The 20,855-nt window shown below is 47.4% G+C and overlaps 1 protein-coding gene across 6 annotated transcripts in view; it reads right to left on the bottom strand.

Moving 5' to 3' along the window:
• CSMD2 (CUB and Sushi multiple domains 2) overlaps positions 1-20,855 on the bottom strand; it is a 645,703-nt gene that overhangs the window by 65,399 nt on the left and 559,449 nt on the right. For all 6 annotated transcript variants that reach the window (XM_055254886.2, XM_055254887.2, XM_055254889.2 and 3 more), the window contains 7 exons: positions 20,609-20,818; positions 14,820-15,008; positions 11,888-12,065; positions 10,387-10,532; positions 5,936-6,016; positions 5,354-5,467; positions 2,473-2,661 (listed from right to left, as the gene is read on the bottom strand). In XM_055254886.2, coding sequence (XP_055110861.1) covers positions 2,473-2,661; positions 5,354-5,467; positions 5,936-6,016; positions 10,387-10,532; positions 11,888-12,065; positions 14,820-15,008; positions 20,609-20,818 — 1,107 coding nt within the window. The remainder of the gene's footprint in view (positions 1-2,472; positions 2,662-5,353; positions 5,468-5,935; positions 6,017-10,386; positions 10,533-11,887; positions 12,066-14,819; positions 15,009-20,608; positions 20,819-20,855) is intronic.

Below are 20,855 nucleotides of genomic sequence, written 5' to 3'. Positions count from 1 at the left end.
ATGAAATTGATTTGCATTTGGAGACTTGACCAAGGTCAAGTAGCTGGTTAATGGAAGAGCTGGTTTTCAAACTGGGAACTTCTTGCACGTGGCCACCCTACTTCTCTTGTGTGTATTTAAGCTCACGCCTGTAATCCCAGCATTTTGGGAAGCTGAGGCAGGTGGATCACTTGAGCCCAGGAGTTTGAGACCAGCTTGGGCAAAGATAGCAAGATCCCATCTCTACTAAAAAAAAAGATACAAAACTTATCTGGTCATGGTGGTGCGTGCCTGTAGTCCCAGCTACTGGGGAGGCTAAGGCACGAGAATCGCTTAAACCCAGGAGGTGGTGAGCCAAGATCACACCACCGCACTCCAGCCTGGGTGACAGAGCAAGACTCGGTCTCAAAAAAAAAAAAAAAAAAAGCTCCATGCCTGCCATATAGAAAAAAATATTTATGGAATGAATACATAGTAATAAAGCTAGAGGAAAATGTCATGTCTCGGGGTCATAAGTAACAGAGCTCCCTAATACTGCTTTTGAAAGCTCTTTGAGAAAGACCTCCCTCTTCTTTTGTCCTACCTTAAGTGCCTGAGATTGCATCCCGAGAGGGCTGGTTGAAGGGCACAGAATATAAAGCTGGATCATCCATAACACAGGATTTATCACTCTGGAAAAGGCGATGGCTCTACTATGCCACTGAGACAGCTCTTAGAAGCTTGGAAAAATTAATGGATCATATTAAACAAAGTAGAGCCACCAGCACTGCCATGCAAACTGTGAAGGGAAAGGTGGGGAGAAGTGGCATGCTGGGCTAGGTCTGCTGTGTAAAAGCTGACCATAGTTCTCAGGAAGACCTGGAGGACACTCCATTTACTAAAGCAACCAGGAGATGAGGAGTTCCAGCCTTCCTGGAGGGGATGAGCACCAGCACTGCAGAAAACCTGAGTAACTAATGGCTATCCTCTGTGGGTCAAAACTGATGGGAAGAGACACTGGGCTCCCTAGCAGTAATGGGGATGAGAAGGTCCTAGAATACAGAGGCCAGGTGGAACTACTTAACAGTCAGAGGCAAAGTTGGCATAATTATTAAAATGGGAAGCAAGGCTGGAATGGCAGCTGGGAGAGCCTGGCCTACGGGATCTACAAAGATGGCTCATGGAACATGATGTTCCTAAGGGCGAAGTAAACAGGAAGCCAAGAAGAGCAGCCAAAACAAGTATGACTATATGAACAAAATAGATCACGAGTAGATAACCGCAGGATGAGAAAAGCTGCCCCCAGCAGAAAGGTGCAATCCCTTGCCCAGTTTGCAGACTTGAGCCAGGTTTCATTTCCCAAGAGGCTGGGTCCCTATGAAAAAAGACCCTGCACAATGACAATAATTGTATATAGCAGTTGTTCCTACAGTTCTTCCCCCAAAAGACCTGCTACTGTTTATTCAGAAAACAGAATATTATAGCAAATGGAATGTTCAGATGTATCAAAGACTTCTGGATACAGGATGTTAATTGATGCTGATGCCTGGGGGTCCAAAGCACTATCATAGCTACTCTGTCAGAGGAGGGGTGTGTGAAGGTTGGTTTTGGGAATAAATGGAGCCCTGGCCCAGGTCCGTCTCACAGTACACACTTAACAAAATAGGAGCCTCAATTGTAGCAGCTGTGTGAGGCGCATATCTTTATTTGAACAGATCAACACAGCCTTGATTACACAGAATGTAGCTGTTGATCTGGCCTGTAGTCTTTTCCATAATCTTCAGAAAGGAGGATCAGAAGCAGTTTGCGTTCACATGAGGTAGACAACAGTATACATTCATGGTTTCCCCCAGAGCTATGTTACTTCTCCTGCTCTCTGCCATAATAGTGTATAAAGGGATGTGGACCATCTGGACATCTTGCAGAATATAACATATTGGTTCACTCTGTTGAGGACATCATATTAATCAGATCTGATGAGTGAGAAGGGACAATTAGTGTTCTGGCAAGATGCCTTTGCAAGATGCATGTGCTCCAGAGGGTAAGAGATAAATCCTACAAAGTTCTGCTGTGAAATGTTTAGGGTCCAGTGGTCTGAAGCATGCTGAGACATGCCCTCCAAATTAAAGAGCAAATTGTTGCACCTTTTCCCTCTTCAAGCCAAAGAGGCAGCACAATGTTTGGTAGATCTCTGGATTTTGGAGGAAGCACACTCTTCACTTGGGAATACTGTTATGACCCGCTTACCTGTTGACATTAACAAGAATGGCTTTGAGTGGGAGCTAGAGTAAGAAAAGGTTCGGTAACAGGTTCAAGTTGCAGCACAAGCAGCTCTGCTGCTTGGGCCATGCCACCCCTCAGGTCCCACGGCCTTGGGGTGGCTGCGGTAGGGCAGGACATCCTGTGGAGTTTCTGGCGAGCCCTGACAGGAAAACTGCAGCACAGACTCCTCGGGTTCAGGAGCAAGTCCGTGTCTTCTGCAGCAGAGAACTGTGTGGCATTTGACCGACTTACCATCAAAAATCTCAAACTCATCATACTGCTTCTCGCTGAGGAAGTACTCCACCGTGAGGGAGATGTTATAGTCGGGCTCCACTCTCACCAGCCAAGAGCAGGTCTGGAACTGGGGATAGCTTCCAGGGTAGCTCTGGCTCAGGATCACGCCTGTGGAGCCTGTCAGAAGCTCATTTGTCGGACAGTGCACTTGGAGAAAGAAAGAGAAACACCAAGTACATAGGGGTGGAGATGGAACTACGGCCAGCACATTTGCTTTTCCCAATACTGAAGACAACCACTAGAAAATCAGTATTTGAGCACGTTCAGATAAGATCCCACATCCATCACTGTGCTGCTCCATGACATGAGGTGGCCTTAGATCCTGTGTCGATACTGCAGTATTTCTGGGACTTGGGCTTCGCCAGTTGGTTGGAATCACTTCCTAGATAAGTTGTGGGTTCCACTACCTGGCTTTGAGTAGGGGAGGATGGAACATACATACAGACAACAGTAAGGCTTCCCCAGATCCAAAGGAGATAATCTATAAAATGGGTTTTGTTTGAACAAAGATTGTACCGTATAGGGCAGGGGTAAGTACATGGGATTTTGAGTCAAATACACCTGGATTCATAGCCCACCTCTGCCACTTACTACTGGTGTGGTCTTGAACAAGTTATCTCCTCTGTGTGTGATGGCTTCTCTATCTCCAACACAGAGATAACACAGACCTTACAGGGCTGTTGTGAGCATTATATCAAATATTATATGCTGGGTGTGGAGGCTCACGCCTATAATCCCAGCACTTTGGGAGGGTGGAGCAGGTGAATCATGAGGTCAAGAACTCGAGACCACCCTGGCCAACATGGTGAAACCCCATTTCTACTAAAAATACAAAAATTAGCTGGGTGTGGTGGCATATGCCTGTGGTCCCAGCTACTCAGGAGGCTGAGGCAGGAGAATTGCCTCCCGGGAGGCGGAGGTTGCAGTGAGCTGAGATTGCACCGCTGCCCTCCAGCCTGGTGACAGAGTGAGACTCCATCTCAAAAAAAAAAAAAAATAAAAAATAAAAAAAAAAAAAATATATATATATATATAAAATATCAAATAATATATGTAAAGCATGCAACATAGTGCTTCAATAAATTGTAGAGGGAATGATGATAACTGCATCTTGAACGGAAAAGTCTCAGAACTTGGCTGTGGCCTGATTAGTACTATTAATATAGCTGAAGAAAAAAATGTCATTCTAAGGAAGACATTGAGCTTGGAACTTAGAAAAGGAGAAGCTGGAGTAGCAGGATTGGTTATTTTGTCATCACCATGAATGGGAGGGAAGCTGCTGGTTCAGAGAGGCCCTTCTCCAGCACTGAGGAAGTGCTCTGTCCTGGCGCACAGGCAAGCTTCGCAGCATGAAAGCAATTCCAGGCCCATCTACCTCCATTTGCTTGGGTTGCGGACACCAAAGCAAAGTTCTGAGGACTAAATCAACTTCTTCAGTACATTGTTCTTTCAGTACAAAGGTGTGCATTGACAACAGTTGTAAGTATTCCGATCACTGCACACGGAGAAATCAGTATTTTGCAGCAGATGTGCCTTTAGACAGGCTTCCTGGGTATGCTGGATTCTGGGACACCAGTAAAAGGGAGGTTCTGGAACTGCAAGGCCAAAAATTAATCCCTGGATTACAATCTCAGGTAATGCTATTTTGGGTAGAAGACTTTGCCATGGGCTGTCCACGCATCTCACCTCTGCCTTCAGAGAAGTGGGGGCTGGTAATCAGCGCTGGGGCTGGACTCCTAGACAGAATCTTGCTGTGGCCCAGAATTTCACAGGACTCATCCAGGATTCTGCCTGAGTAGCTTTGAAAGGGACTCACTGACTTTCCCCAATAGAGCTTCCTTTTTAATTTTAAGAGGAGAAGGAAAACAAATGTCTTCTAAGAGGAAACCTGCTTTGCTTTGACATGCTCCTGATTTCACTAATCCGATGACCCGCACAGGGCACTGAGATGTGGTGATACTTAAGTTCTCTTAGGCCTCGTGGTCCCCTCCTGCCTCTACCAGGTCTGCTATTCCTCACTGACAGTCCATATTGCAGGTTCTTCCTACTCTTGCTTTCCCAGAAGTGGTGGAAAGGCTGACCTGTTTCCCCATAGGCTACTGAATATTTGCAGGTAGCAGTAGTTCTAGAAACAGTAGGCGCACTAGCGATAATATTAACAGCAAACATGGAACAATTACTGCATGCCAGGCATCATTCTAAACTGGTTTATGTTATTAACCCATTTAATACCCCCATGGCATAAGTACTATCATTATCCTCAGTTTATAGAAGGGAAGACTGAGGGCAGGACAATCAGGTACCTTGCCTTAGGTCAGATGCCTGATGAGTGCAGTCTATTTTTTGATCTTAGTTGGGGTGACTCGCTGAAGCAAATTCATTTCTGTCAAGGCATAGTACACTGGAATAAAGACTGCTGTGGTCTCTCAGTTGCCTGGTTTGGCATACAGCACCTTGAGTGCATCCACGCACCAGTAAAGCAGGGATGGTGTGTGAACCCACTCTTCCCTGACGGCCCAGAGAGGGACTTCGTCCTTCCGGTACTCAGTACGCAATTCCAAGAAATTCCCGGGAAAGAAAAAAAGGCAGATGGAAATAAATGTGGCCACTGTGGCCAATTCACAGGTTCAGACATCAGAACAGGGCAGAGAACCTATCTAGTGATCACTCAGTCATTCCTCATGCACTTATTCATCCATCAGACAACATTTACCAAGAGACCTTTCAAGTTATGGGGCAGTGACTGAGCTGAGAACTGGGAATAGAAAGAGGAGCAAAACAAGGGCTTTGTTCAGGAGGAACTTCTAGGCCCCATACAGATGCGGCTACATGCAATTACCTTCACATATTGGGGGTGGGCCTTCAAACTGCAGGTAGGTTCCAAGTTTGCAGGTCAGAATTTCATTCCCCACTAAGGTAAAGCCAGGGAGGCATCTGTAGCGTACGATGTCACCTGTCAAAGAAACACCAACATATAGACTCTCTTAAGAAGTCCGGTCATTAGTACCTTAAACCCACTTCCAGGTGAGATAATCAGAGGCGGGTCATGTTCTGTTCAGACTTAAATAACTAGCTCGGCTCCCATCAAATGGCCCAGGCAACTGCTCCCCTCTCACAACTCAGCCTTGCCTGAGCCTCGGAATATTTCATATTCCAGGACATTTTATACTGTCTTGCATGGATTTATTTCTCAAAAAGATGCTGACTTGAATCACAGAAGAAAACTGTTTTCCTGCCTCCCCTTTGGTTTTATTTTGGGTGTAAACTCAGTGGAAAGAACCCTCTGGCACAGGGCCTACTGTTTCTCTCTCCACAGACAGAAGCAGGAGACAAGGTCCACTGGCCCGACAGCTCCCCCCGCCACCTTCCCTTCATTCCCCAGTGATGGGCTCACAGTCCTTGCTGGCTTGGGAGATGGTACCTATGTTGAATTCTTCATTCTCTGTGACGACTTCGGCGTTGGGGAGGATGGTGGGAGGAGGGCATTTGGTGAGTGGATAAGCTGAAAAGATAAAAGCAGGCAAGTCAGGGTAAGATCATCATTCTCCAGGCACGCTGTCATTCATTTGTTCCATTCTTCACTTTCTCATCCCTCATTTATTCACACGCAGATATTCATGAGTACTAATCGGTCAACAGGGCAAGTTTAGCGAAGTCCTCTTTGCTTACCTTCTGTCATCCTGATTGAAATTAATAATAACAAAAGAGGGGAGATCTGAGAAGTCAGTGACACCATCCCCGGCACTGAAGCGTGGGAGAGGAGCGTTTTCTGAGCGCCTCGTAGATATTCGGCATTTTATAGGCCGCCATTCTAACCCTCACAACATCTGACCACGCTGTGAGGTGCTCTGACTCTACTCGTGAGCAAGTGAGATTCAGAAAGGTGAAGTAAGTTCCTCAAGGTCACACAGGAATCAGGTGGCACAGGCAGGATTTGAATCCAGGTCTGGCTGCTCCCAAACCCTGTATTCTTCGCACCACTGAGCATCTACATGCTGCATGTGGCTTCTGCGAGTACCCACTGAAGTCAGCTAACAAGCTGACCCTTCCGATCTTTGACCGGATACTTCTGGCTTCACAGATTTTCTAGACTGGAATTCATCCCTATGGGCAGAGACTGGATGATGACAGAGGCAGGATGCTATTTACTGAGACTAAGTTCAGTGTGGCCTCATAACCTGGCTTTTATTACTGGCACAGAGTCAAGTGCTATACAAGTGTTATCTGCTCTTGCTGCCACTGCTGCTGTTATCGTTACTATTTCCAATCATCCCAATCCGTGCTATATTAAAAAAGTGTTCTTTGATAAATACAAATACATTATCATTAAAGAAAATTTGAGGTATTCTATGGAACACTAGGAAGAAATCAAACTTATCCATTGCCCTCTCAGAGATAACGACTGTTAACCAATCACAGTACGTTCCTGGAGTGTTCATTCTCTGCATATATAAATATTTTTGTTTTACACAACTTGCATTATATGTTATATAGCTTGTGTTGATCCTTGCACACTATTATATTGCAAGAATTTCCCATATAATTACATTTCTTAGAAAATATGATTGAAATAACTTCATAGGATTTAATCATATAGATTTACTAGAATGTATTTAACAGATACTCTGTTGACCATTTAGGTTTCCAAAGTTTTGCAATTTAAAATAAAGCTGCAATGAAATCTTTTTTTTATATATGCATCTTTTATGTTTTTTTTTCTTTTTCTTTTTTAACTAGGAAGGATTCAAGTACATGACCCTTTTGAAAGTTGACCTATCTCCTGCTGAATGTCAGTAATCTTTTCCTGGAAATCAAATGTTCTGTGTAAATATATTAACTAGGAGCCTCTATCCCATTATTTTAAGTGGGAAAAAATTATACTGTGTTGTACTTCAACCCCAAATCCAAAAAGTAATTAAGACAAAATAAAATACCTAAATATATGCAACAAACCATTATGTTAGAGAAGTTAAATACTTAAAACATCACGATCACCCAACAACATGGTGTGACAAAACAGTGCCTCTGTGCATTGCATACTGTACCATCCACATCCAGTGCACCGTGAACTCTTGCAGCTTGAGACATTATAAACCCTAGGCAGAAAGAAGGTCTAGCTATGAAAGACTCAGTGGGAATGCATTCAGGACTGGCACCAGGGGGTAGAGTACAGGTTACAATGAACAGCATGGAGTGACACCTCAGAGCCAGCAGCCTCTGAGACACATCCCCGCCATGGAATTGGAGCCCTTTCCAAAAGTCCGCATGGGATTCTGAAATGTTACCAACTGTAGTTGGAATGCAACTTGAGACTTTCCCTGTACATAGATTTATTTTAAATGGTGTATTATGCTTCGGGGGATCTAACTGTAAATGTTTTCTCTAGACGCACTCGCTGAAATGTATCGTACTGAGAGATATGTAAGCTCTATGAAATGTGGGTGTTAAAACTAAGAGGCACTCTTGAGGTAACCAAGTGGGTTTACCTTTGATTTAACATAAGCCAGGGAAGGCCATGTCCGCACTCGCTGCATGCTTCCACTTTGCCCTCCAGGAAAATGGTTCCCACTGATACTGTCAACAGAGCGACTGTTCCTCCAGCACTGGGTGCCATCATTCTTCTTTCACCCAGTTCATGTAATGATTGTCTATGGAGGGCTCACCCCGGGTCAGGCACTGTGTCAGGTGATGAGGTTACAAGAACAACCAAAACAAATACATCCCTTTGCCCTCACAGAACTTAGGCCCCACTGGGAGAGATAGTCGTCTGTTTTAATCTTTGTTAACTTGCTAAACAAAAAAGTGGCATTTATTTTATTTTAATTGGCATTTGATAACTAATTAGGCTAAGCATTTTTCACATGTTAATGGCCTATTTGCATTTCTCTTTTTAACTGTCTATTAAAAGAGTTGCGACAAACCAATATGTTAGAAGTTTAAATACTTAAAACATCACTTCATGATCACCCAGCAATATGGCGTGACAAAACAGTGCCTCTGTGCATTGCATACTGTACCATGCACATCCAGTGCACCGTGAAACCCTACAGCTTGAGACATTATAAAACTCTAGGCAGAAAGAAGGTCTAGCTATGAAAGACTTTCTTTGTCCCTATTTTTCTTATAAATTTGAAGAGCTCTGAATATTCAAGGTTGACCTTAGCGGTTAATTATATTTTCCCAGTTTATCATTTGCTTAGTTTTATTTATGGCACTTTTGATTTGTAGAAGTATTAAGTTTTTATGTAGCCAATTATAATTTTTCTTAATAAGTTAAAAAAATTGGGTGCCTTCCATTCTCAGTGTCATACTTATCTTCAAAACTTCTAAGGCATACTAAATTTTTCCAGGAAAAAAAAATGAATAAAAACAAATCCCCAGTTAAATACAGCCTGGGTACTTTATATTTTGTGATTACTGTTTTGATTGGTGTGGTTTTCCATTACATTTTAAAACTAGTTTTTTTTTTTTTTTTTTTTCAGGGTCTTGCTCTGTCACCCAGACTGGAGTACAGTGGCACAATCATGGTTCACCGCAGCCTTGACCTCCTGGGCTTAAGCTATCCTCTCACCTCTGCCTCCCAAGTAGCTGGGACTACAGGCTCATGCCACCACACCTGGCTAATTACAATTTTTTTTTTTTTTTTTTGTGGAGATCGGGTTTCAAGATATTGCTCAGGCTGGTCTCAAACTCCTGGGCTCAAGTGATCCTCCCACCTTGGCCTCCAAAGTGCTGGGATTACAGGTGTGAGTCACTGTGCCTGGCCATAAAATTACAAATTTCTGTTTAATGCGGGAAGTTCATGGGATACTAAAAAGCAACAAAACAAAAATTTCCCAAATCTCACCATCTAGGCATAAGCATTGTGAAGATTTTGCTGTAGGATCTTGGGTCTTTTACAGACACGCCCTCCCTATTTCCCATCACACACAAACACACACACACACACACACACTCTTACCACATTGATGGTATCCCACTGTATCCACCATGTTATTGCTACAGAACGCTAGGGCAGGGGACATTCAAGGCTGACTCCTCCATTTCATTTTGTGAATACCCTCCTTCTTCCCCTGAGGGGAAGAGAGTGAGGTGTTGAGAGAGCATAGCCAGATTCTGGTGTGTGTGAACATGTTAACTCGTGAGCGGTGGGGGCAATTGCTTTATTAATGTTAAGCAGCAGTTGGCTCAGCAGCAGCCATTGTGAGAGCAATGGTCCCCGTCGTCTTCCTGGGAACGTTATTCCTCAAGCTGCTGGGTGTGCTGGATTGGCCTTTCATTTGAAGCTTTTATTTATCTTTTTTTTTTTTTTTTTTGAGATGGAGTTTTGCTCTTGTTGCCCAGGCTGGATTGCAATGGTGTGATCTTGGATCACGGCAACCTCCACCTCCTGGTTGCAAGCAATTCTCCTGCCTCACCCTCCCGAGTAGCTGGGCAACTACACACTTGCACAATGCCTTCATTTGTGCACAAAAACACAGTGCTCCTTGAGAGGTCAGCAGAGGGCCTAGATCCCTTTGGAGAAGGAGAACCTGCTAGAAAGTGCTAAGGGATAAGCTGGGGCACAGGTATAGGGATGACCCAGACAGTGAGTTGATGTGAGTAAGTGGACCTAGCACCAAGGATTGGGTTCTGTGCCTCTCTGCCCTGGCAGTGTGGAATAGGAGAAAACTTGCATTTACAGAACCCTGTGCTGAGAGCTCTCACATAGGCTAATACATTTACTTCTCATAACTCTGAAGACACTGAGGCTCCAAGAGGTTATACAACTCACTCAAGGTCACATGATCTGCAAATGGTGGAGCTGGGAGTCAAGCTCAGCCTTGACTTGAAAGCCTGGCCCTTCCCACCAGGCCAGGCTTCCATACTGACCGGAGAAAGCTATGGCGAAGATCCCCCCTGTGGCTGCATCGCGGTGGAACTTGAGCAGGACCTGGTTGGATGAACTGTGCACTGTTTTTTTGGCCATGTTCCGGGTGAAGACACCGAGCCGTGGTGCTGTTTGCTGTGGCCCATCCCTGTACACAGGAAACAAGGTCTGGCATGTCACTAGTCACCATGGCTGCCTGTTCCACTTGGTGCCATCGGCGGCCTTAAGACAGACCTGGAGTGGGAGGCTATGATTCTTTTTGTACCAACACTTCCCCACACCATGCCCTAAACACCTCTCCCAACCATTCCCAACTTGGTCTCCCAACATAGTTGATAGAATCGGTGAAGCTCACACTGATTCCTCATTCACCTGATTTTTCACCAGCCCAATGGGCTCCTGGGCAAATTCAGGCTCCATGGAGCAGGGGTGTGGGTCTTACCACAGGTCCTCTCAGTCTGGGGCAGCACTAGCACAGGGCTGAGGAGCTGGTGTAAAAACCTGCTGCTATGCATACCGGCTCCATTTCCTTGTCTTCCAAGCAAAGAGTATATCCACAATGCCTTCTGGGGCAAAGGATTTCTTCCCTGAAACCTTATCTAGCCCCTCCAATCCTGTTCCTAGACATTGCTTGGAAATCATGTTGGAAATTAACCCAGGGCAGTCTGGTTACAGTTATACAAGCCCTGGGAATTTTGGAAGAGAATTCCCCTAATCCCTGATGATTCCCAGAATGGCAGTAACCACCAAACAAAGGAATTTTAAAATTATGTGCTCTTCCAAAGATCCAGTGGTTTGGGAAGAAACTGTCCAGGAAACTGCACATATCAAATGCCAATTTGTATTCCCAATTTAAAATTAACTCTTGTTGTATATAACTACATAACTCAGAGCTGAGCTGTCCAATTCAGCCACTGGCAGCCACACATGGCTATTTACGTTTAAATTATCAAGATTAAATAACATTTAAAAATCAGATCCTCAGTCATATCCAAGTACTCTGTAGCCAGTGGCTACCATATTGGGCAGCACAGACATAGAACATTTCCATCACTGCAGAAAGTTCTGCTGGAAAGTGCTGGCTCAGCACCAGATGACCAACGGGACATCACAAAATTCCACCTCAAATCTCTTCCATTCGTCTGGGTGGCTTAGCCCAGGCACGTGTAGAATGTTGGTTTGAACTCTGGAAAAACTGAGGAAAGTCTGTGTACCCACGCCTACTCCCATTAATAACACACCCATTGGTACTTTCCCTGGCTCTGGCAGGGCTGCAGGCTGGGAGCCACTGCCCTCCCATTCCTCTCCCTTCAAGGAGCCATAATGGCCAATTGCAGCTGAGTCCCATTCCACTATGTTTATTTGAAACCCAGGAGGCTGACAGCCTTTAAAAACCACTCACCTCTTGGTTTTTCTAAACCAATAGGTAACTGACTGGTAACCCAGTGTAGAACCCCACTAACGCTCTTTTCTAATTGGCTGTTGACATGGCACCTGGCCTACCAGATGGTGATGAAATCTCCGGAGGGCTCTGTCTGCAGCAGGCTGAGGTTGAGGCGGACGCCATGGCCAATGGGCACGGTGATCAGCCAGACACAGTCCTGGGAGCTGGAGTACGGGCTAGGGAACCCCGGGGAGTACACAGTGCCGTTGGAAGAAGTGATGTTCCCACCACAAGGGACTGCCAGGGAGGAAACACAAACATAAGTGCAGGGCCTCGGTACCCACCCGAGAATTCAGATGCCTTCCTGAGGAACTCCCAGCTCCCAGAACTACTCATCCTGTCAGGGAGGTTGGGTGGGATGCGGAAGGGGAGGCCAAGCTGAGGATGGCTGCACCTGGTTCTACCCACCAGTCCCCACACAGAACACCCTGGCTGGCTCTCAATCGTCACTGCAGGCCCCTCTGTGGGTCTGCCTCAGCCTCCCTCTTTCTCTTTCTTATGAAGAGAAAGGATGCCCTGAAGCTGTCCCCTCTCCCTTCCCAGGAATGGGAGGGAGCAGATGTTAGGGTCAGAGCTGCAGTGCTTTTGCTGGGAAGAGCTAAGAAATTGGGAAAATCTTTCTTTCTTTCTCTTTGATCTGCTCTTTCTAGAGTGGTACTTGTGGTCTAGACTTCGAGTTGAGGGTTCCTGGGGTGAGGCTAAGGTTGGGTTCAAAGCATAGGTGAACCATTTATTGAGCAGATACTCTTAGATAAGTAGTTTAGCCTCTCTGAGTCTCCATTTCCTCACCTGTAAAATGGGACTAACAATACCTCCCCCATAGGATTGGGGTGGTGATGAGGTGAAACAATGCGGGCAAAACGTTCAGCCCAGGCCCCGGAAGAGGAGGCGTTTGCTATGTAGATAAGATCATCTCTCCTTATCTTCCTGTTCCTCAAAAGCAATACTCAATTTTGGTCTCACTGATTTAGGCCTCAGGCAGGAGGATGAAAAGACTTCGACATCTTCATGGTATTCAGAATCAGTCCCCACGGAGGAAAACAGATGGGGATGGTGGACAAAAATCCCCAAACACCATGCTCCAGAATAGTGAGGCTTGTAGGTGACATGGGGCATCAAGCAGACATCTGGTTGGGGCAGACCAGACTGAGGAGAGAGAATCCCAACAGACTCCAAGCAGAGGCCAGGGGTCCTGTGAATGCACGTACACCCTGAAAGTGGTGCACAGGTACACGCCATCCCTGCTCCCTAAGCTGAACATCTCCTGGGTGCCAGGCACGGCCTGGGAGACAGTGGGGAGCAAGGTACTCTAGTTCTGTCCCGGGCACGCACACCACTGGGACACAGCCAAACACACCAGCATCTGTAGCACAGGCTGGACCATGTCATCATCGTGAATGCCACAGGGGTGTCTGGGGGAGCCCTGCATCTGGTTGAGAGTAAGAAAGGATTCCTTCTAGAATTCATATTTATACTCAGACCTAAGCGATGACTAGGGTTAAGGAGGCAAGGTAAGAGAGAGGAATGCTGGGAAAGGAACAACATATGCTAAGACCCAGAGGCGAGAAAACATGGCACATTGGAAAACAAAGTATTTCAGCTTAGCTGGGACATAAAATCTGCGAGAGTGGAGAATATGGGAGGTCAGCAGGGACTAGGCCCTAACCTAAGGGTCATGTGTGCTACATTCCGGGGCTTAAAATTTGCCATTAGGGACATGGGAGAAAGCAAGAGAGTATGGTGTCAGAGAAGCTAAGGGAAGAAGGCTTCTGAGGAGGAAGAAGAGCTTCTGAGGAGGAAGAAGAGCTTCTGAGGAGGAAGAAGAGCTTCTGGCTCAAGCCAGCAGACTGAGAAAGTGCTGCTCTTTTCTCTCTCCCGTGATGCCACAAAAAGACAAACAAGGTGTGAGAAGGGAAGAAAGCCCACGATGAGGCTTGTTGCACAGCACGTGATGGGCCAACAGTTGCAGAATGACCAACTGGTTACGCAGAGCAGAGCTCTGAAAACCTGAAAAATGAACTGAGGCTATAATCGTTTTAGAAATCACGGTTTTACATTCCAACACCAGAACGGCTCAGTTTCGCAAACAAGGTCCCTCTTTCCATCGAGAGTTAAACTGAGAGTTTGAGTCTGAGAGGGAGCCATCTGTGAAGTCCTCCAGTTCTTGTGAAATAAAGATGAGAAGTCCCATTTTACTGAGGAAGAACCTGAAGCTTAGAGAGGCAAAGGGGTTTGAGTTGGAGCCTGGGGTGATCTGATCCTAGAGCTGGGGCACTCTTTCCTGGGTTATTGCCCTTGCTAAGGCTTCCTTTTTCGAGACAAATTCCTGCCACTCCTCCAGGAAAATGATGGGATGCCAGAATGAAGAGGGAAGGCAAATGGAACTGAAGTGTGCAGATGAGGGTGGAGGCAGCACAAGCTCTTGGTCACCTTCCATCCTGGTTCTGGGTAAGGAAGAAGACCCAAGAAAGTGCCACCTCCAGCTCCCTGATAGATCAACTCAGGTCTCTCCAGCCCTGTGTAGAAGGAGAGTATAATGGAGCAGGGAGGGGGAAGATGAAGAGGGGAGCAAGAGAGTTCTTATAAAGAGGCTTCATTCTCTTCTCCCTTTGGGCAGGTGCCTGGATTAACTCTACCTCTCTAGCTCTCAGCATACCACTGGGCTCCCCCTCCCTCACATGGAGCCTTCCCTTCCAATGCGAGTCCTCCAGCCTGTCAGGGTGGATCTTCCCAAGGGCTGGGTGTGTCTTCCTCTTGGCTGCGGCCCACATCTCCTCCAGGTCCTCCCTAGTGCTGGCCCGGAGCCCTGTCACCAGGACCCTCTCCCTGGAGACCCTGGGCCACACCATGTGAAAACAGGATGGACCACGGTTTGCCTGGATCTCCAGCCCTGGAGATCCCACGGAGCAGGTAGGTGGAACACGGGATTGCTCTGGACCAGTCCCCATGAGTACCCCAGGAAGAAGTGCTGGGGATGAGGGAGGGGCATACCTTCACACTTGGGCAGGGGGTGGTCCCAGTTCCGGTTGGTGCCATGTTGACATGTGAGGACAGGGTGGCCAGTCAATTGATACCCCGGGAGGCACTCGAAGGTCACTGATTGTCCTACGTTGTAGCCGGCTCCCCTCACAATGCCATTGGCAAAGGGCTCTGGGTCTGGGCACTCTTGAAGTTCATAGGCTGGAAAAGATCGGGAGAAAAGGTCACTTTATTCTCTCTGACCAGAAAATAGGAGCGGCAGAGAGTATAGTGGTGAAGCCTCAAGACTTGGACTCAGATGGACCTTTGTCGCGTACAAGTTGTTGGCTTTGGGTAAGTAATTTAACTTGTGTACGCCTCAGTTTTCCTGTGTATAGAATGATTATTTTGAGGACTAAGTAGGAAAACACATACATAGCTCTTTCCACAGTACTGGCACATGGTGAAAGCTCAGCAAATAGTATCTATTATTAGTAATTCCATAGGAAAAGGAGGCTCAAGGAAGACATTGCTCAATTGAACCTCTATTCACTGAGCACCACTGGGGGCTAGGCACCAGCCTATCTCCTTTCATGTTGCTTATCTCATTGAACCTTCACAACCAGGATCAAGATCCCAGACACAGGAAGCGGCGATGGGAGGAGTTGAGTTGGTTCCTTCCAACTCCGAGAGATCAAAACCTCTCAGGGAGGAGGAAATCTGGTGGGAGTAAGTCAAATCTGTGGCAAGGAGAGCAGCTTTTCAGAGGGAGTAGCTGGGCTAAGGGACGTGTGGCTGTCATAAAGCAAGTCCCTCCAAAGGGCAGGGAAGCTGCTTCCATGAGAGCGGGTGGCCTGACTCTACAGGAGATGCCTCCATGGAAACAGCTGAGGCCAGTCCATCAGGGAGAGGCCGCTGAGGGATTCCTGAGCAAGGCCTTTGATGAATCGGGTCCACAGGACACCAAACAGCCTTCGTGGCAGTAATTGGGCCCACTCCACTCAGGAAATTGGCAGTGGGAGGAGACAGAACGTTCCTGCAGTGGGAATCCTCAATGGAAGTAGTTGGGACTGGATGGATGCTCTTTGGAAGTAGATGTGTTTCTCATACGTAATGACAACATCAATAACGCAGATCTTGAAGCTAACATTTCCTGAGCACTCACGTGGTCATGGTGGCTGTGTTATGTTTCCATTCAGTACCTCACAGGGAAGTCTCAGGGGAGGAACTGGGCAGGTTTCCCTAGGAAATCGTCGAGGTAATTGGGTGTGCCAAAAACTGAGCAGCCATATGGGTGGGGTGGCTGCTCAGCCCCAGGACGGGCCTGGCCCTGCGGCACGGGGGTTTGGGCCATTTGGCAATGAAAGTCTTAGCGGAAGCAGGGAGCCTTTTGCCCAGGGAGGCAACCCAGTGGGATGGGTTGGGTCTTTACAGTAAGGCTCAGAGTAGCCACGTGGACTCAGAGATGGGGAGAGAAGGAAAGGAGTGGCTGTGTGTGAGAAGCCAGGAGCAGTCTTGATGAGAGCAGCTGGGCCTCTCCTACAGGAATCATCTCCAGTGGAAGGATCTAGGCTCTTCAAAAAGACAGAAACTTCAGTGAGAGTACCTCGACACTGAGAGAAACCTCAGAGCCTGTTCCCCTGCAAGAAGGTTCAAAGGGAGAGGTTGGCCATATAAGGAAGAAATAAACCCTAAGAAGAGGAAGCATGAACTTATCCAGAGGAGGACTCCTCAGGGGAGCAGGTGGGTTTGTTCTAAAGGGACACACCTGGTGACAGTGGGAACAGACTTCCAAACAAAGTGCCATAATCAGGTAGACACAATTTCAACCAAAATGCCATTATTTTAAGACATTAATAATGATGATGCCTAGCATGTGGGGACAATTGTACGTCTTAGCCATTTTGCTAAGTTCTTTATAAACAGAACCCTCCTGAGAAACTGTCATGGAACACATTAAAGCATGTTGAGCCGGGAGGCCTGGCCAGGAGTTCTTTATGCTGCTACCAAGGACTTGATGGGAATCTTTACCCGAAGAAGAGAAAAGAAGAGCCTAGCACGGGAAGTGCAGAGTATCAGTTGGAGGAATTTGGAGAAAGAGTAAAGAGTTGGACTTCTAAGGAAAGTCGAGGGGCCATAGAGAGCTGGGTCTGTCTGACAGAAACAGCCTCAGTGGGTCCAAATGGCTCATTCATTGAAGCTGGGTCTTTCCCCAGAGGAAAAACCTGGGGAGAGTGGTCAGAGCTTGCTTACGAGGTGCAGCTCCATATGGCAGAGGAAGGTGTAAACAGACAGTGTGGGCTTATGCTCAGGGAGAATTATTTGGGCCTATCACAAATGATGAGGCCTCTGTGGGAGTACTTAGGCCTCTGGCCCTAGAGGCAACCTAGCCCAGGAAGTTGGGATCACCCCAAACGAGAAGCCTTAATAGGGGTGGAGCCCAAGTCTGAGGGGAGCAGGTGCCCCGGCACCATGTGTGGCTCCACAGCAGTCCTTGGGACTGTGGCAGACAGGTGAATGCTGAGGGAGTGGCTGCACCTGGGACTGAAGGGGAACATCCAGGCAAGTCCTGAAGGTCACATGCTTGTGGGAGGAGGGGGCCCATGATAGGGTGGAAGCCCCATTAGACGTCGCTGTGCGTCTCACATGTTGGGCCAACTCCTGGTGGAGGAGCTGGGTGTCTGAAGGCAACTCGCTGCCCCCTGGCCTCCCCACACAGGGAAAGTCATCAGAGGAGGACTGGGACTCTGGAGGCTGCAAACCTCAGTGGGAGAGACAGGCCCATCCCAGGGAGGGACGCGAGCCCCGAATGTTAGCTTGTCGTCCAGGAAACCTCAGGGGGACAGCGGGGCCCCTTGTGCAGGGTGGCCATGGTGGGGGAATTTCCAAAGATGGGGGCTGGGGGAGTGGGGGCGATTGAGCCCAAGCCCAGGGCTCTGTGGGGGTAGTTAGGCCTCTTGTTTTGGGGGAGTCAATGGAGAATCTGAGGCGGTCACACAGGGACAACCTTTACAAGGACAAGTGGGCTCATCACACGGGGAGCACAGCGAGTGGCTGGTCCCATCACAGGGATTCCGTGGCAGGACCATGCCTATTGTCTAGGGTGAAGGCACAGTGCACGGGGTGGGCCTGGGGCAGCTGTCCCTGGCACAATGGTGGCACTGTCATTCCTTATATTTATCCGAGAGGGAAGGTCTCAGGGAGAGAGCACTTGGGCCTGGGAGGGGTGCAAGGGGCTGAAATATGTCTCCCAAAATTCATATGCTGAAGACTTCACTCCTTGTGAATATGACCTTATGGGAAATAGATAGGATCTTTACCAAACTTACGGAAATTAAAATGAGGTCACTAGGGTGGGCTCTGATCCAATATGACTGGTGTCTTTAGAGAAGGTGGGAATTTGGAGACAGAGGCACATGAAGAGCACCATGTGAAGATGAAGCCAGAGGTCGGGGTGATACTTCTAAGAACTGAGAATGCCAAGATTGTCATGAACTACTAGAAGCCAGGGGAGGGGCCTGGACAGAGTCTCCCTCACGGGCCTCAGAAGGAACCAACTCTGCTGACACCTTGATCTTGAACATCCAGCCCCAGAGCCACTGGACAGTAAGTTTCCGTTGTTTAAGCCACCCAGTTTATGGTACTTTCTTATGGCAGCCCTAATAAACTAAGACACAGGGAAAGCCTTGGGGGAAGGCGTTGCATCTGTCTCTGAGAGGACATATTTGGGACCAAGTCCCTCCTGTGACATCACAGCCATCCAATGCATCTTGACCTGTTTGACAGGTACACACCTCCCAGATAACAGGCACAGACATTCTTGGGCAAGGCTGGCCTCTGTCATGAGCCTGCACACACCTTCCCTGGGTGTGGCAGCTGTGCTAACACCAGTGAAGTGGCTCTGGCTGGGTGCAAGGCCCAGCTTCTCCTGAGGCTCCCTCTAGGTGACAAGCCCAGCTGCACTTACCAAAGCTCTCCCTGAGATGGACCCTGGAACCCCGAAGTCTCCTGAAGAACTGATTCAGTTGCACCCACCTCGTGGGATGCCCTTTGAGGCTTTCCCTAAATGACAAGCCCAGTCCCCCCTCAGTATTCTTCTCTGGCAAGGGAGGAGCTCCATCCCCGCCATCTTACTTCCAGAATAAAGAAGTCAACTCTCAGAAAGCTGCATATAGGACGGTACTATTTACATAGAAAATATGGTCAAAAAATTTTTATAAAATGTTACATATTTTTCACAGGTACATGTAGCATACATATATCCAGGCCTGCAAAGGTCACACCTAAACAATAGTAGCTATTTCTGGAGAATAATCCTGGGTTTGGAGGCTATAGACAAAGACAGCTTTGGCCTTACCTGTAAGGTTTTAATTTCTTTCTTGTATTTTTCTTTTCTAAAACACGATAAATATGTTTGTAAATTGTTTGTATAATTAAAAATTAACTTTAAAAAACAAAATTGCAAAACTATAGTATGATCCAATTTTGGCTAAAAATATAGCTACAGCAATATATATACCGAGAAAAGGGGGGAATATGTATTGAATTGTTGAAAGTGTGTATCTCTGCATAGGGTAGTGATAGGGTGGGATTACGGGAGGATTTTGACTTTCTGTGATGGGTGTTAAGGCCTGAATATTTCTGTCCCCTCAAATCCCTATGCTGAAACCGAATCCCCCATGTGAGGGTATTTGGAGGCAGGGCATTTGGTGGCCCACCCTCATAAATGGGATTAGTTCCCTTATAAAAGAGGCCTGAGAGAGCTCTTTTGCCCCTTCCACCATGTGAGGACGCAGTGAGAAGATACTCTCTATAAACTAGAAAGTGGGTCTTCACCAGACATGGAATCTGCTGGCACTGTGATCTTGGAATTCCCAGCCCTCAGAACTGTGAGAAATAAATTTCTGTCGTTTGTAAGCCACTTGGCTTATGGTATTTTGTTACAGTAGCCTGAGCTAACACAATGTGCTCACAAAATTATCTACAGTGTTTAGATTTTTTTTTTTACAAACACGAATTAGTATTGGAAAAAAAATCTAAAAATATTTTTAAAAATTCAGTGGAAGAATCTGGGAAAGGGATTAGAACAAATGCTTCAGTCAGTCACAATAAGGGAAGCATCCAAGGGAGAGGTTGGCCTCACTCAGGACCGCCATGTACAGCTGCACAGGTTGGGCACAATCTCCACATCCACAGGTGATGGATGGTCTACAACACAGGGGAACCTGAGTGTAGATGGGGCTCTTTCCAGGGAATGTCCCAGAAGGAGTGGGGCCTGTCATGGGATCCCACCTCAGGGAGGTAGGGCTGTGGTGAGTGTGGTTGGGCCTCACAGGAAAACCTGGTCCTTGTGCAAGGCTTAGAGGTGCCCTTGGGACTGTTACTAGAATCCTCCATCCTGCCATAGGAAGAGCTTTGCTGAGAGTAATTGGGCTTGATGTGCAGGGAAGAACCCTGGGGAAGTAATTCAGTTTATCAAGCCCGAGGGGGAGTGACCGGCTGGACAGTGTGGGATACCTGAGAAGGCACAGATGGGCCACTTGCCCAGGGACAGCTCTACAGAGCGGGAGCCTCAGAGGGTGCTGTTGGGCCTGCCACTCTTGAAAAGGCTGTGGGAGAACTTAAGCTGACAAATGCGGTTAGATGGCCCTGGGGTCCTGAGAGATCTGCCACTAAAAGGAAGCTTCCCAGACCGGGCCTGCCACCGCAACCCACCCCTTACGGTGTTCTGTCTTCCCCCACATGGAAGGCTGGGAAGGTGGGTGGCTGGGGCAAGAGATGGAGATAGACAGAGAAGCAAAGGCAGTGCTCCTTGTCCTTACCCTGATACTCCAGCTTGAATCCTGGCCGATTCTGGGAGTGGTCACTGTGGAAATACACGGTGGTCTCGTGGGACGTGGAGAGGAGGGAGCTCGGAAGCTCGCTTCCACTGAATCTTCCCATCATGCGGCTGGTCTCGTAGGGGCCATTCCGGATTTCTATGTAGTCATGGTTGGGCTCAGTGGAGAAGTTCAGGAACTGGATGTGAGCTCCTGGGAGCAAGACAGAGGCAGACAGTGCCCAAAGCAA

Source organism: Symphalangus syndactylus, chromosome 12 (assembly GCF_028878055.3).
Source record: "Symphalangus syndactylus isolate Jambi chromosome 12, NHGRI_mSymSyn1-v2.1_pri, whole genome shotgun sequence".
NCBI lineage: Eukaryota > Metazoa > Chordata > Mammalia > Primates > Hylobatidae > Symphalangus > Symphalangus syndactylus.
The sequence above is the reverse complement of the archived record's forward strand: the minus strand, read 5'-3'. Positions and strand labels throughout refer to the sequence as shown.